Source organism: Lytechinus variegatus, chromosome 9 (assembly GCF_018143015.1).
Source record: "Lytechinus variegatus isolate NC3 chromosome 9, Lvar_3.0, whole genome shotgun sequence".
NCBI lineage: Eukaryota > Metazoa > Echinodermata > Echinoidea > Temnopleuroida > Toxopneustidae > Lytechinus > Lytechinus variegatus.
Window position 1 is genome coordinate 15187819 of NC_054748.1, and position 17147 is coordinate 15204965.

The window sequence follows — 17147 nt, forward strand, 5'->3', positions numbered from 1 at the left end:
TTTCATAAATTATTTACAATGATATCACAGTGGCACAGCATCCGGGAGGCCAGAAAGCTGAAATGCGTGAGGATGGGAACATGAAACTTGACAACTTTGGTAGGTATTATTCTTCAATGCTTATAGTAATATTCATATTTACACTTATTATTCATTAACAGCTTCTTTGACGTAATTGCTATTCAAAACGAAATAAGATTTCCATGCAGAATGAGGTTAACTATTTTCATCCATTTAATTCTACTTTTTAAAAGTGGAATTAAGATTTAAATTTTGAATGACATTCGAGTCTTTTCCGTTCATTTCATGTCATTTCATTATTTAGTATTTCATTCGATTAAAGTCGCTATTGTTTCCCTAAATTATATCAGTTCAATTACTGCCTAAACTATTCATCAATCAACCGATTCTACATTATTTTCAACCTGAAAATTTTGTATCGTTTCTATTAGAAATATTGGTCGAAAAGACTGGATGGTTGGCGGAAAATGAACGAATACAGGAATGTGGAAGTGGGGCCGGTAATCGTGTATATCATGTATATAGGGAGTTGTTTGAAAAAAAATGGATAATTTCAGGATGCAGCTTGATAACCTAATGAGTATGCATCATATACTCGTACTCAGTTTCTTTTAAAGGAATTTCTCCCTTTTTATTGAACATTTTTTTAAATATCTGTTCTACATGCAGCTAAAGATGTGGCTGAGGAAATAATAGCCCGAGACGTATATCGTAAGTTTCAATTTTACTATTTAATGGTTTACGTCACGTCATTGATGCTTTAGTGGGGATCTAAGTACAGCATGGGCGGAAACCCCAGGGGGACAGGGGAAGCGCGCCCCTACCCAAAATAGTAGGGGTACACAATATCAAATGCTCCCCCTACCACTTTTGGTCTTTTATGATGGAAAGAAATATATATTCAAAATCGAAATAAAACATGTATTTTGGACGAGATGACCTTATTTTTTGGGTGATAACCTTTTTTCTTTGCTTGTCAAATTCATTAAGGTCGAAATGACCTGACATTTGGGGTAATTCCTTTTTTTTGTTTTTGTTTTTGCTTGTCAAATCTTCCAGCCCCTGGTCTTTGGCGAGAGCTAGATTTTCGCCCTTGCATTACAAAAAAATAATAATGAAGAAATGTCAAATAAATAGACGGTATATCAGAAGAAGAAGAATAAGGAATTAAATAAACAAATGTCCCGAGAATAAAAACAAGAAGAAGAGGAAGAAGTGGAAGAAAGGTATAGATGTGTGTAGCCTTTATACAACGCCATATTCCCCTGTTATGATGTTTATATCGAACGCCTACCGATTGAAAACAAAGACTAGTCGTTCTCTAACGAAAGGTCGGGAACAGCATTTGTGTGTCGGGACCATAGGCGGCGGAAGCGGGGGGGGGGGGGACAGGTCCCCCCTTAATTTGAGGTATGGAGGACGGTCCCCCCTTAAATTTTTAGTTGATTAACTTTTTTTTAGGCTTTACTATTGTTTTTTTACATGTGTCCATCACAAAATTTCAGGTGGACCCCCCATTAAATTTTTTTGGATCCGCCGCCAATGGTCGGGACACCGGTAACGTCTTTCACATGGTGGCGTTGATTCATCAATTCAAATGTTTTCCTGTCCATTTTCAACTTTTCAAGAATTATTTACAATGATATCACAGTGGCACAGCATCCGGGAGGCCAGAAAGCTGAAATGCGTGAGGATGGGAACATGAAACTTGACAACTTTGGTAGGTATTATTCTTCAATGCTTATAGTAATATTCATATTTACACTTATTATTCATTAATAGCTTCTTTGACGTAATTGCTATTCAAAACAAAATAAGATTTCCATGCAGAATGAGGTTAATTATTTTCATCCATTTAATTCTACTTTTTAAAACTGGAATTAAGATTTAAATTTTGAATGACATTCGAGTCTTTTCCGTTCATTTCATGTCATTTCATTATTTAGTATTTCATTGGATTAAAGTCGCTATTGTTTCCCTAAATTATATCAGTTCAATCACTGCCTAAACTATTCATCAATCAACCGATTCTATATTATTTTCAAACCTGAAAATTTGATATCGTTTCTATTATAAACATTCGTCGAAAAGACTGTAGGATGGGTGGGGGAAAATGAACGAATACGGGAATGTGGAAGTGGGGCCGGTAATCGTGTATATCATGTATATAGGGAGTTATTTGAAAAAAAATGAATAATTTCAGGATGCAGCTTGATAACCTAATGAGTATGCATCATATACTCGTACTCAGTTTCTTTTAAAGGAATTTTTCCCTTTTTATTGAACATTTTTTAAATATCTGTTCTACATGCAGCTAAAGATGTGGCTGAGGAAATAATAGACCGAGACGTATATCGTAAGTTTCAATTTTACTATTTAATGGTTTACGTCACGTCATTGATGCTTTAGTGGGGATCTAAGTACAGCATGGGCGGAAACCCCAGGGGGACAGGGGACGCGCCCCCCTACCCAAAATAGTAGGGGGACACAATATCAATTGCTCCCCCTACCACTTTTGGTCTTTTATGATGGAAAGAAATATGTATTCAAAATCGAAATAAAACATTATTTTGGACGAGATGACCTTATTGTTTGGGTGATAACCTTTTTTCCTTTGCTTGTCAAATTCATTAAGGTCGAAATGACCTGACATTTGGGGTAATTCCTTTTTTTGTTTTTGTTTTTGCTTGTCAAATCTTCTGACCAGCCCCTGGTCTTTGGGGAGAGATTTCCGCCCTTGCATTACAGAAAAAATAATGAAGAAATGTCAAATAAATAGACGGTAGATCAGAGGAAGAAGAATAAGGAATTAAATAAACAAATGTCCCGAGAATAAAAACAAGAAGAAGAGGAAGAAGTGGAAGAAAGGTATAGATGTGTGTAGCCTTTATACAACGCCATATGCCCCTGTTATGATGTTTATATCGAACGCCTACCGATTGAAAACAAAGACTAGTCGTACTCTAACGAAAGGTCGGGAACAGCATTTGTGTGTCGGGACCATAGGAGCGGGGGGGGGGGGCAGGAGGACAGGTCCCCCCTAAATTTGAGGATGGGGTGACGGTCCCCCCATAAATTTTTAGTTGATTACCTTTTTTTTGCTTGTCAAATTTACCACTTTTGGTCTTTTATGATGGAAAGAAATATGTATTCAAAATCGAAATAAAACATTATTTTGGACGAGATGACCTTATTGTTTGGGTGATAATTTTTTTTCCTTTGCTTGTCAAATTCATTAAGGTCGATATGACCTGACATTTGGGGTAATTCCTTTTTTTTGTTTTTGTTTTTGCTTGTCAAATCTTCTGACCAGCCCCTGGTCTTTGGGGAGAGGTTTCCGCCCTTGCATTACAGAAAAATAATGAAGAAATGTCAAATAAATAGACGGTAGATCAGAGGAAGAAGAATAAGGAATTAAATAAACAAATGTCCCGAAAACGAAAACAAGAAGAAGAGGAAGAAGTAGAAGAAAGGTTTAGATGTGTGTATCCTTTATACAACGCCATATTCCCCTGTTATGATGTTTATATCAAACGCCTACCGATTGAAAACAAAGACTAGTCGTCCTCTAACGAAAGGTCGGGATCAGCATTTGTGTATCGGGACCATAGGCGGCGGAAGCAGGGGGGGGGGGGACAGGTCCCCCCTAAATTGGAGGTGTGTGTGGGGGGCGGTTCCCCCTTAAATTTTTAGCTGATTACCTTATTTTTTTGCTCGTCAATTTTTTTTTACATGTGTCCATCAGAAAATTTCAGGTGGACCCCCCTTAATTTTTTTGGATCCGCCGCCAATGGTCGGGACACCGGTACGTCTTTCACATGGTTGCGTTGATTCATCAATTCAAATGTTTTCCTATCCATTTTCAACTTTTCATAAATTATTTACAATGATATCACAGTAGCACAGCATCCGGGAGGCCAGAAAGCTGAAATGCGTGAGGATGGGAACATGAAACTTGACAACTTTGGTAGGTATTATTCTTCAATGCTTATAGTAATATTCATATTTACACTTATTATTCATTAATAGCTTCTTTGACGTAATTGCTATTCAAAACAAAATAAGATTTCCATGCAGAATGAGGTTAATTATTTTCATCCGATCAATTCTACTTTTTAAAAGTGGAATTAAGATTTAAATTTTGAATGACATTCGAGTCTTTTCCGTTCATTTCATGTCATTTCATTATTTAGTATTTCATTCGATTAAAGTCGCTATTGTTTCCCTAAATTATATCAGTTCAATCACTGCCTAAACTATTCATCAATCAACCGATTCTATATTATTTTTAAACCTGAAAATTTGATATCGTTTCTATTAGAAACATTCGTCGAAAAGACTGTAGGATGGGTGGGGAAAATGAACGAATACGGGAATGTGGAAGTGGGGCCGGTAATCGTGTATATCATGTATATAGGGAGTTATTTGAAAAAAAAAATGGATAATTTCAGGATGCAGCTTGATAACCTAATGAGTATGCATCATATACTCGTACTCAGTTTCTTTTAAAGGAATTTTTCCCTTTTTATTGAACATTTTTAAAAATATCTGTTCTACATGCAGCTAAAGATGTGGCTGAGGAAATAATAGACCGAGACGTATATCGTAAGTTTCAATTTTACTATTTAATGGTTTACGTCACGTCATTGATGCTTTAGTGGGGATCTAAGTACAGCATGGGCGGAAACCCCAGGGGGACAGGGGACGCGCCCCCCTACCCAAAATAGTAGAGGGATGCAATATCAAATGCTCTCCCTACTACTTTTGGTCTTTTATGATGGAAAGAAATATGTATTCAAAATCGAAATAAAACATTATTTTGGACGAGATGACCTTATTGTTTGGGTGATAATCTTTTTTCTTTGCTTGTCAAATTCATTAAGGTCGAAATGACCTGACATTTGGGGTAATTCCTTTTTTGTTTTTGTTTTGCTTGTCAAATCTTCTGACCAGCCCCTGGTCTTGGGGGAGAAATTTCCGCCCTTGCATTACAGAAAAGAATAATGAAGAAATGTCAAATAAATAGACGGTAGATCAGAGGAAGAAGAATAAGGAATTAAATAAACAAATGTCCCGAGAATAAAAACAAGAAGAAGAGGAAGAAGTGGAAGAAAGGTATAGATGTGTGTAGCCTTTATACAACGCCATATGCCCCTGTTATGATGTTTATATCGAACGCCTACCGATTGAAAACAAAGACTAGTCCTTCTCTAACGAATGGTCGGGAACAGCATTTGTGTGTCGCGACCATAGGCGGTGGAAGCGGGGGGGGGGACAGGTTCCCCCTTAATTTGAGGTATGGAGGATGGTCCCCCCTTAAATTTTTAATTGATTTCCTTTTTTTTTTGCTTTACTATTTTTTTTTTTACATGTGTCCATCACAAAATTTCAGGTGGATCCCCCTTAAATTTTTTTTGGATCCGCCGCCAATGGTTGGGACACCGGTAACGTCTTTCACATGGTGGCGTTGATTCATCAATTCAAATGTTTTCCTATCCATTTTCAACTTTTCATAAATTATTTACAATGATATCACAGTGGCACAGCATCCGGGAGGCCAGAAAGCTGAAATGCGTGAGGATGGGAACATGAAACTTGACAACTTTGGTAGGTATTATTCTTCAATGCTTATAGTAATATTCATATTTACACTTATTATTCATTAATAGCTTCTTTGACGTAATTGCTATTCAAAACGAAATAAAATTTCCACGCAGAATGAGGCTAACTATTTTTATCCATTCAATTCTACTTTTTAAAAGTGGAATTAAGATTTAAATTTTGAATGACATTCGAGTCTTTTTCGTTCATTTCATGTCATTTCATTATTTAGTATTTCATTCGATTAAAGTCGCTATTGTTTCCCAAAAATTACATCAGTTGAATTACTGCCTAAACTATTCATCAATCAACCGATTCTATATTATTTTCAAACCTGAAAATTTTATATCGTTTCTATTAAAAACATTGGTCGAAAAGACTGTAGGATGGGTGGGGGAAAATAAACGATAACGTGAATGTGGAAGTGGGGCCGGTAATCGTTTATATCATGTATATAGGGAGTTATTTAAAAAAATAGATAATTTCAGGATGCACCCTGATAACCTAATGAGTATGCATCATATTTTCGTACTCAGTTTCTTTTAAAGAAATTTTTCCCTTTTTATTGAACATTTTTTAAAATATCTGTTCTACATGCAGCTAAAGATGTGGCTGAGGAAATAATAGACCGAGACGTATATCGTAAGTTTCAATTTTACTGTTTAATGGTTTATGTCACGTCATTGATGCTTTAGTGGGGATCTAAGTACAGCATGGGCGGAAACCCCAGGGGGACAGGGGACGCGTCCCTCTACCCAAAATAGTAGGGGGACACAATATCAATTGCTCCCCCTACCACTTTTGGTCTTTTATGATGGGAAGAAATATATATTCAAAATCGAAATAAAACATTATTTATGTCACGTCATTGATGCTTTAGTGGGGATCTAAGTACAGCATTGGCGCAAACCCCAGGGGGACAGGGGACGCGTCCCTCTACCCAAAATAGTAGGGGGACACAATATCAATTGCTCCCCCTACCACTTTTGGTCTTTTATGATGGGAAGAAATATATATTCAAAATCGAAATAAAACATTATTTTGGACGAGATGACCTTATTGTTTGGTGATAATTTTTTTCCTTTGCTTGTCAAATTCATTAAGGTCGAAATGACCTGACATTTGGGGAAATTCCTTTTTTGTTTTTGCTTTGCTTGTCAAATCTTCTGACCAGCCCCTGGTCTTTGGGGAGAGATTTCCGCCCTTGCATTACAGAAAAATAATGAAGAAATGTCAGATAAATAGACGGTAGATCAGAGGAAGAAGAATAAGGAATTACATAAACAAATGTCCCGAGAATAAAAAAAAGAAGAAGAGGAAGAACTGGAAAAAAGGTATAGATGTTTGTAGCATTTATACAACGCCATATGTCCCTGTTATGGTGTTTATATCGAACGCCTACCGATTGAAAACAAAGACTAGTCGTTCTCTAACGAAAGGTCGGGAACAGCATTTGGGTGTCGTTACCATAGGCGGCAGAAGGGGGGAGGGGACAGGTCCCCCCTTAATTTGAGGTGTGCGGGGGGGGGGAGGTCCCCCATTAAATTTTTAGTTGGTTACCTTTTTTGTTTACTCGTCAATTTTCTTTTACATGTGTCCATCAGAAAATTTCAGGTGGACCCCCCCCTTAAATTGTTTTGGATCCGCCGCCAATGGTCGGGACACCGGTACGTCTTTCACATGGTTGCGTTGATTCATCAATATTCAAATGTTTTCCTATCCATTTCCAACTTTTCATAAATTATTTACAATGATATCACAGTGGCACAGCATCCGGGAGGCCAGAAAGCTGAAATGCGTGAGGATGGGAACATGAAACTTGACAACTTTGGTAGGTATTATTCTTCAATGCTTATAGTAATATTCATATTTACACTTATTATTCATTAATAGCTTCTTTGACGTAATTGCTATTCAAAACAAAATAAGATTTCCATGCAGAATGAGGTTAACTATTTTCATCCATTCAATTCTACTTTTTAAAAGTGGAATTAAGATTTAAATTTTGAATGACATTCGAGTCTTTTCCGTTCATTTCATGTCATTTCATTATTTAGTATTTCATTCGATTAAAGTCGCTATTGTTTCCCTAAATTATATCAGTTCAATTACTGCCTAAACTATTCATCAATCAACCGATTCTATATTATTTTCAAACCTGAAAATTTTATATCGTTTCTATTAGAAACATTAGTTGAAAAAGACTGTTGGATGGGTGGGGGAAAATGAACGAATACGGGAATGTGGAAGTGGGGCCGGTAATCGTGTATATCATGTATATAGGGAGTTATTTGAAAAAAAAATTGATAATTTCAGGATGCAGCTTGATAACCTAATGAGTATGCATCATATACTCGTACTCAGTTTCTTTTAAAGGAATTTCTCCCTTTTTATTGAACATTTTGTAAAATATCTGTTCTACATGCAGCTAAAGATGTGGCTGAGGAAATAATAGACCGAGACGTATATCGTAAGTTTCAATTTTACTATTTAATGGTTTACGTCACGTCATTGATGCTTTAGTGGGGATCTAAGTACAGCATGGGCGGAAACCCCAGGGGGACAGGGGAAGCGCCCCCTACCCAAAATAGTAGGGGGACACAATATCAAATGCCCCCTACTACTTTTGGTCTTTTATGATGGAAGTAAATATATATTCAAAATCGAAATAAAACATGTATTTTGGACGAGATGACCATATTTTTGGGGCGATGACGTTTTGTCTTGCTTGTCAAATTCATTAAGGTCCAAATGACCTGACATTTGATGGGTAATTCCTTTTTTTGTTTTTGTTTTTGCTTGTCTAATCTTCTGACTAGCCCCTGGTCTTTGGGGAGAGATTTCCGCCCTTGCATTACAGAAAAAATAATGAAGAAATGTCAAATATATAGACGGTAGATCAGAGGAAGAAGAATAAGGAATTATAAAATAAACAAATGTCCCTAGAATAAAAAAAAAGAAGAAGATGAAGAACTGGAAAAAAGGTATAGATGTTTGTAGCATTTATACAACGCCATATGTCCCTGTTATGGTGTTTATATCGAACGCCTACCGATTGAAAACAAAGACTAGTCGTTCTCTAACGAAAGGTCGGGAACAGCATTTGTGTGTCGGGACCATAGGCGGCAGAAGGGGGGAGGGGACAGGTCCCCCCTTAATTTGAGGTGTGTGTGGGGGGGGGACGGTCCCCCCTAAATTTTTAGTTGGTTACCTTTTTTGTTTGCTCGTCAAATTTTTTTTACATGTGTCCATCAGAAAATTTCAGGTGGACCCCCCCTTAAATTGTTTTGGATCCGTCGCCAATGGTCGGGACACCAGTACGTCTTTCACATGGTTGCGTTGATTCATCAATATTCAAATGTTTTCCTATCCATTTTCAACTTTTCATAAATTATTTACAATGATATCACAGTAGCACAGCATCCGGGAGGCCAGAAAGCTGAAATACGTGAGGATGGGAACATGAAACTTGACAACTTTGGTAGGTATTATTCTTCAATGCTTATAGTAATATTCATATTTACACTTATTATTCATTAATAGCTTCTTTGACGTAATTGCTATTCAAAACAAAATAAGATTTCCATGCAGAATGAGGTTAACTATTTTCATCAATTCAATTTTACTTTTTAAAAGTGGAATTAAGATTTAAATTTTGAATGACATTCGAGTCTTTTCCGTTCATTTCATGTCATTTCATTATTTAGTATTTCATTCGATTAAAGTCGCTATTGTTTCCCTAAATTATATCAGTTCTATTACTGCCTAATCTATTCATCAATCAACCGATTCTATATTATTTTCAAACCTGAAAATGTTATATCGTTTCTATTAGAAACATTAGTTGAAAAAGACTGTTGGATGGGTGGGGGAAAATGAACGAATACGGGAATGTGGAAGTGGGGCCGGTAATCGTGTATATCATGTATATAGGGAGTTATTTGAAAAAAAATGATAATTTCAGGATGCAGCTTGATAACCTAATGAGTATGCATCATATACTCGTACTCAGTTTCTTTTTAAGGAATTTCTCCCTCTTTATTGAACATTTTGTAAAATATCTGTTCTACATGCAGCTAAAGACGTGGCTGAGGAAATAATAGACCGAGATGTATATCGTAAGTTTCAATTTTACTATTTAATGGTTTACGTCACGTCATTGATGCTTCAGTGGGGATCTAAGTACAGCATGGGCGGAAACCCCAGGGGGACAGGGGAAGCGCCCTCTACCCAAATAGTAGGGGGAAACAATATCAAATGCCTCCCACTACTTTTGGTCTTTTGGAATTGCAAGAAATATATATTCAAAATCTTTATAAAACATGTATTTTGGACAAGATTACCTTATTTTTGGGGTGATAACCTTTTTTCTTTGCTTGTCAAATTCATTAAGGTCGAAATGACCTGACATTTGGGGTAATTCCTTTTTTTGTTTTTGTTTTTGCTTGTCAAATCTTCCAGCCCCTGGTCTTTGGGGAGAGGTTTCCGCCCTTGCATTACAGAAAAAATAATGAAGAAATGTCAAATATATAGACGGTAGATCAGAGGAAGAAGAATAAGGAATTAAATAAACAAATGTCCCTAGAATAAAAACAAGAAGAAGAGGAAGAACTGGAAAAAAGGTATAGATGTTTGTAGCATTTATACAACGCCATATGTCCCTGTTATGGTGTTTATATCGAACGCCTACCGATTGAAAACAAAGACTAGTCGTTCTCTAACGAAAGGTCGGGAACAGCATTTGTGTGTCGGGACCATAGGCGGCAGAAGGGGGGAGGGGACAGGTCCCCCTTAATTTGAGGTGTGTGGGGGGGGGGGACGGTCCCCCCTTAAATTTTTAGTTGGTTACCTTTTTTGTTTACTCGTCAATTTTCTTTTACATGTGTCCATCAGAAAATTTCAGTTGGACCCCCCTTAAATTTTTTGGGATCCGCCGCCAATGGTCGGGACACCGGTACGTCTTTCACATGGTTGCGTTGATTCATCAATTCAAATGTTTTCCTATCCATTTTCAACTTTTCATAAATCATTTACAATGATATCACAGTGGCACAGCATCCGGGAGGCCAGAAAGCTGAAATGCGTGAGGATGGGAACATGAAACTTGACAACTTTGGTAGGTATTATTCTTCAATGCTTATAGTAATATTCGTATTTACATTATTCATTAATAGCTTCTTTGACGTAATTGCTATTCAAAACAAAATAAGATTTCCATGCAGAATGAGGTTAACTCTTTTCATCAATTCAATTCTACTTTTTAAAAGTGGAATTAAGATTTAAATTTTGAATGACATTCGAGTCTTTTCCGTTCATTTCATGTCATTTCATTATTTAGTATTTCATTCGATTAAAGTCGCTATTGTTTCCCTAAATTATATCAGTTCAATTACTGCCTAATCTATTCATCAATCAACCGATTCTATATTATTTTCAAACCTGAAAATGTTATATCGTTTCTATTAGAAACATTAGTTGAAAAAGACTGTTGGATGGGTAGGGGAAAATGAACGAATACGGGAATGTGGAAGTGGGGCCGGTAATCGTGTATATCATGTATATAGGGAGTTATTTGAAAAAAAAATGATAATTTCAGGATGCAGCTTGATAACCTAATGAGTATGCATCATATACTCGTACTCAGTTTCTTTTTAAGGAATTTCTCCCTCTTTATTGAACATTTTGTAAAATATCTGTTCTACATGCAGCTAAAGATGTGGCTGAGGAAATAATAGACCGAGACGTATATCGTAAGTTTCAATTTTACTATTTAATGGTTTACGTCACGTCATTGATGCTTTAGTGGGGATCTAAGTACAGCATGGGCGGAAACCCCAGGGGGACAGGGGACGCGCCCCTTACCCAAAATAGTAGGGGGACACAATATCAAATGGTCCCCCTACTACTTTTGGTCTTTTATGATGGAAAGAAATATATATTCAAAATCGACATAAAACATGTATTTTGGACGAGATGACCTTATTTTTTGGGTGATAACCTTTTTTCTTTGCTTGTCAAATTCATTAAGGTCGAAATGACCTGACATTTGGGGTAATTCCTTTTTTTGTTTTTGTTTTTGCTTGTCAAATCTTCCAGCCCCTGGTCTTTGGGGAGAGATTTCCGCCCTTGCATTACAGAAAAAATAATGAAGAAATGTCAAATAAATAGACGGTAGATCAGAGGAAGAAGAATAAGGAATTAAATAAACAAATGTCCCGAGAATAAAAACAAGAAGAAGATCAAGCAGTGGAAGAAAGGTGTGCGTAGCCTTTATACAACGCCATATGCCCCTGTTATGACGTTTATTACAAACGCCTACCGATTGAAAACAAAGACTAGTTCTCTAACCATGCTAACGAAAGGTCGGGAACAGCATTTGCGTGTCGGGACCATAGGCGGCGGAAGGGGGGGGGGACAGGTCCCCCTAAATTTGAGGGGCGGGGGGACGGTCCCCCTTAAATTTTTAATTGATTACCTTTTTTTTTGCTTGTCAATTTTTTTTTTACATGTGTCCATCAGAAAATTTCAGTTGGACCCCCCTTAAATTTTTTGGGATCCGCCGCCAATGGTCGGGACACCGGTAACGTCTTTCACATGGTTGCGTTGATTCATCAATTCAAATGTTTTCCTATCCATTTTCAACTTTTCATAAATCATTTACAATGATATCACAGTGGCACAGCATCCGGGAGGCCAGAAAGCTGAAATGCGTGAGGATGGGAACATGAAACTTGACAACTCTGGTAGGTATTATTCTTCAATGCTTATAGTAATATTCATATTTACACTTATTATTCATTAATAGCTTCTTTGACGTAATTGCTATTCAAAACAAAATAAGATTTCCATGCAGAATGAGGTTAACTAGATCCATTCAATTCTACTTTTTAAAAGTGGAATGAAGATTGTAAATTTTGAATGAAATTTGAGTATTTCCTGTTTATTTCAATTCATTTCATAATTTAGTATTTCATTCGATGAAATCGCTATTGTTTACTTTAATTATATCAGTTGAATTACTGCCTAAACTATTCATCAATTAATCGATTCTATATTATTTTCAAACCTAATAAATTATATCGTTTCTATTAGAAACATTTGTCGAAATGACTGGAGGATGGGTGGGGAAAAAGGAATGAATAAGGGAATACTGAAGTCTGACCAGCAATCGTGTAGCTATAGTTATTTGAAAAAAAATGGATAATTTCAGGATGTTACTTAATAACAAAATGAGCACGCATTAAATTATGAAAATACTTACCATGATTTTCTTATTGACGAGATAACTGGATATACCCATTTGATTTGCTAGTTCATTACAATGAACCTGCGTGCCGAATATAGAGTACACAACTTTTCCTGCGCGCGCGCTGCATCTCCCTACCAACGCACTATTCCAAGATAATCGCGCAATTTGGCGTCCATTTCCTCTCATGAGCCTGCGGGCAAGACATGTTGTCACACAAGGCGAGGGGTAGGAGGGAGGGTTCAAATGGGTATATCCAGTTATCTCGTAAATAAGAAAATCATGGTATTTTCATAATTTACATCAATAACTGGGATATACCCATTTGATTTGCTAGACCAACACGGATTCAACGTGAAGGGAGGCATGTCTAGACTAAGAAGTGCGTAAAAATAGGGAGATGAAGACACGAAGGCCGTTGCCTTAAGGACAGGGGAGGCAATAAAGCCTCATGTGAAGAAGTCCTTAAGAGCAAGGAGTGAAGGAAAGAGGAGCGTCAATAGGCGGACCTCAAGAAGTCGTGAACGACGATTCCAAGAAAGAGCCCAAGAAGAATGATACTAAGTATCAAGGGCCCTCGGCCTAGTGTCAGGAGAACAACATCACCAGCTGACTAGAACGTAAAATTCGGAAATTGATGAAAATTTCAACAAGAATCGTGATCGGAAAACTGAAGCTTTTAAGGCTCAGTAAGTGATCAATCGAACAATCTGAGAAGGCGAGATATCTCAGAAGCCTCCGCGTGGGAGAAAGCGCCCAGAAATCGATATCTGTCTCAAATGCGTGAGGGCAGAACATCTGCAGAATTCTGATAGAGAGCTGTGGCAGAACGTTACTAGCGGTCCGAAGGGGACCAGGAACGACGGAGAGTAGGGTTTAAGAAAAAATCACTCGTAAGGCAGTCAAGAGTCGAGAAAGCGACTGAGTGCCATCCTGTTAATAAGAAATGCCGCGGACCTGCTGCCTATGTAGAATAGAGCAGTCTGGTCAAAACAGCTCAACCGGGCGTGTCAGAGAAACAGCGCGGTACACATCACGACAAAAGTGTGATAGACCGAGTGATCGAGAGAGAACTCAGGATCCCCTTTCTCCCGTACTGATTGAAGCACCCGCCTGAGGGTGCAGCGCCCGCGGTGGAAGAGGTGGCTTGGCTCAAGCCACCATCGCCGAGAGAGCCCGTGAGGCTAGGCTGCGATGGATGTCCGCTGGGCGGGGGAATCCCTAGCAGCAGCAAGCGTACGCCAGAGGGAGCTGGCGAAAAAGTCTCTGTCATGATCTTACGTGAAAACGACAATCAAGAGATGCTCTAAACGAACAGACATCGCCAGATATGATACCTCAACAGTTACGTTCCCAACGGAATCGAATGAGGTAGCAACGGTCCTGTCCTATAAAGTTAGGGACGGAAACTGGCTAAGAGTGTCGATGTCCTCGCTTGAAGAAACAAGCGAAGGAGTAAGGAGACTTGAGGAAATCACAAAAATTTCCATCATTCTGCGGTGAGAACCAGTTGTTTATGAAGACAGCCACAAGGCCTGGTCTCTCAGGTGATCGTAAGAGCAAGCACCGCCGGCGCCGGTTGCGGCAGCATGGAACAGTCCGATATCGGAGAATAAGGAGTTCCAAAAAGCTGCGGGGGCGGTAAAAATGACGCCCTAAGCAGCGGGGGATGAGAATCTAATTTTATAAAGAAGAACTCCAGTGAAGTAAATAACTTACATGGAGAGACTCATCCACAGTCGGCCCGAGAGAAAGCGGGTCGTAGTGATCGTGGTTAGGTAGGCATAAGCATACAAACATCCACGGTTACATCATCCTCGGTCGCGCGGTGACCATGGCCACATGCATTGCATGGAAGGAGGATGAAAGCAGCATGCGAGGCGACTCGAGTGTGCCGAGTGAAAAAGCTTCTAAATAAGAAGACGATTCGACAAACGGGCACGGTAAGACATCCACCGTAGACCACTCCACACAAGGAGGAAACGGCGGAGACGCCCGCAAGCTTGACCCACATAGAGGGCAGTCTATAAGATAGACTGTTAGAGCTCGACCGATGGTCTGGCGGCGTACAGTTTGGTGTAAACTCGCCGACCCGGTACGTTGGGTGTGCCCAGAAAGTACGCATAGAATGCCGACAGAGAAGTCTGGGGCTTTAAACAAGCTTGAACGCACGTACATAGCCAACAATCTCATGAGATGTACGGCGGTTTCTTTCCTCCGAGATGATGCTTACCCGACCGGGAAAGACTCGGGGAAACAGCTGTGAATGTCAACAGGAGGGATATCTAGCATATGAAAAGCTGATTCCCTCCAGGTATTCGGTGCGGGTGCTGCCGGCGGTGTCCGGGGGGACGACCGGTGATGGCAGCTCGGGCAGGGCTCGAACGAGCCACCCGAATACGAGACAAATAGGTTAACATAACCATAATGCACCGGGTGGTGAAGGCGTAGCGATTATTAAGCACAGGAGAACTTTTAATCGCCGTGGCATTCAGATCCGATATACATACTCATAAGCTCGGAGAGCTATGAGATAGTGAGACATACCGCTGAGCGGTGATGGTGCTCATATCGGAGTCGCCCTCTCTTCAGCGGCGATCGCTGGAGGACGGGTGTCTGTACTAGCCCTGACTCTGACCTTGCAAGGGTAGGAGCTAAGTAAGACAGGGCACCCTTACTTTCGAATAGAAAGTGAGGTTTAGGCCAGAAACCGACGGTCCCGTCGCCTGGGCGGACGGTCCGCGGGCGTGATAGGTTGCCCTCTCAAGAGAGAAGTGCGGCATGCGGTATGTAAGAGATTCTTACTTCCAATCTACAGGCCCGCTTAGGGGGTAGAATGGAGAGAGATACCGCTGAAGGAGTCGTCGTCGTACGTGAGCTTGACGTAGAGGGCGAATTCGGGAGTACCTGCATAATAAGGGGGAATACCCATGCAGGTAAAACTCGCCGATGGCTCCCCGGAGTGCGGGTTGGCGAGAGAAGTCTCAATCCGCTCAATACCCGACACCGGCAATAAGACCGCGGCGGTCTTATAATGACGGAGAACACGAGGGTAAGAACCCGTAATGCTCGGGGACGCATAGATGCAACCTGAATGGATGCAACGTCCAGCCGTCGGTCACCGAGAGCTTGCCGACATATTGATGCTTGAAAGCCGTATGTCGGAAGCACCTGCATAGAAACGGGGGTCACCGTGTAGGTGAACAGCGTTTCAATAAATGCCCGGTGTGAGAGGACAGGTGATTGCTTGAGCCGCACAGTGATTAGCAAGGCGGCTGAAGCTGATATGAAGCGTGGGTGAATTACCCGCACTGCTCATGGGGCCTGACCCACAATTATCGGGAGTCTGGTGACATAATGGAGGGCGATGCCCGTATGTCGATAACACCTGTGTATTAGCGGGGATTTCCCTTGCAGGTGCGTGAGCCGGCGAATCATGAAATCGCCGGTGACTCCCCGAGGTGCAAGATGGCGAATGTCTGCTTAACCTGCCCGGTGCTCGACACGGCGGTTTTAGCTGACAGGGAGCATGAGGATAAAGATCCGTGATGCTCGAGGGCGTTCTGTTGTAACATGAAGTTACGACGCCTGGCCATCGGCACAAGAATCAGAAAGAAAGGTCTGCCCGCAAAGCGGGATTAGCGACCTAGACTTTCTTCTTGTTCTTCCTCTTCTGTGCGGCCCCCGCCGGGGGGGGGGGGGGCAGAAGAGGGTACAATCATCGGGAGTCTGGCGACATAGTGGCGGGCGACGCCCGTATGTCGATAGCACCTGTGTATTAGCGGGAATTTCCCTTGCAGGTGCGTGGGCCGGCGAATCATGATATTGCCGGTGACTCTCCGAGGTGCGAGACGGCGACTGTCTGCTTGACCTGCCTGGTGCTCGACACGGCGGTTTTAGCTGACAGAGAGCATTAGGATGAAGATCCGTGGTGCTCGAGGGCGTTCTGTTGTAACATGAAGTTACGACGCCTGGCCGTCGGCACAAGAATCAGAAGGGAAGGTCTGCCCGCACAGCGGGGTTAGCGACCTAGAATTTCTTCTTCTTCTTCCTCTTCTATGCGGCCCCCGCCGGGGGGCAGAAGAGGGTATAATGATCGGGAGTCTGGTGACATAATGGCGGGCGACGCCCGTATGTCGATAGCACCTGTGTATTAGCGGGAACTTCCCTTGCAGGTGCGTGAGCCGGCGAATCATGATATTGCCGGTGACTCTCCGAGGTGTGAGATGGCGACTGTCTGCTTGACCTGCCCGGTGCTGGACACGGCGGTTTTAGCTGA

The 17147-nt window shown here is 40.5% G+C and overlaps 1 protein-coding gene across 5 annotated transcripts in view; it reads left to right on the plus strand.

Moving 5' to 3' along the window:
- LOC121421558 overlaps positions 1–17147 on the plus strand; it is a 41098-nt gene that overhangs the window by 18223 nt on the left and 5728 nt on the right. For 2 of the 5 annotated variants that reach the window (XM_041616303.1, XM_041616305.1), the window contains 13 exons: positions 31–99; positions 691–732; positions 1673–1741; positions 2336–2377; positions 3920–3988; positions 4585–4626; positions 5560–5628; positions 6223–6264; positions 7385–7453; positions 8051–8092; positions 9035–9103; positions 11331–11372; positions 12297–12365. In XM_041616303.1, coding sequence (XP_041472237.1) covers positions 31–99; positions 691–732; positions 1673–1741; positions 2336–2377; positions 3920–3988; positions 4585–4626; positions 5560–5628; positions 6223–6264; positions 7385–7453; positions 8051–8092; positions 9035–9103; positions 11331–11372; positions 12297–12365 — 735 coding nt within the window. Of the gene's footprint in view, positions 1–30; positions 100–690; positions 733–1672; positions 1742–2335; positions 2378–3919; positions 3989–4584; positions 4627–5559; positions 5629–6222; positions 6265–7384; positions 7454–8050; positions 8093–9034; positions 9104–10669; positions 10739–11330; positions 11373–12296; positions 12366–17147 lie in introns of all 5 variants that reach the window. The other 3 variants (XM_041616307.1, XM_041616308.1, XM_041616304.1) reach the window with 2 other exon arrangements.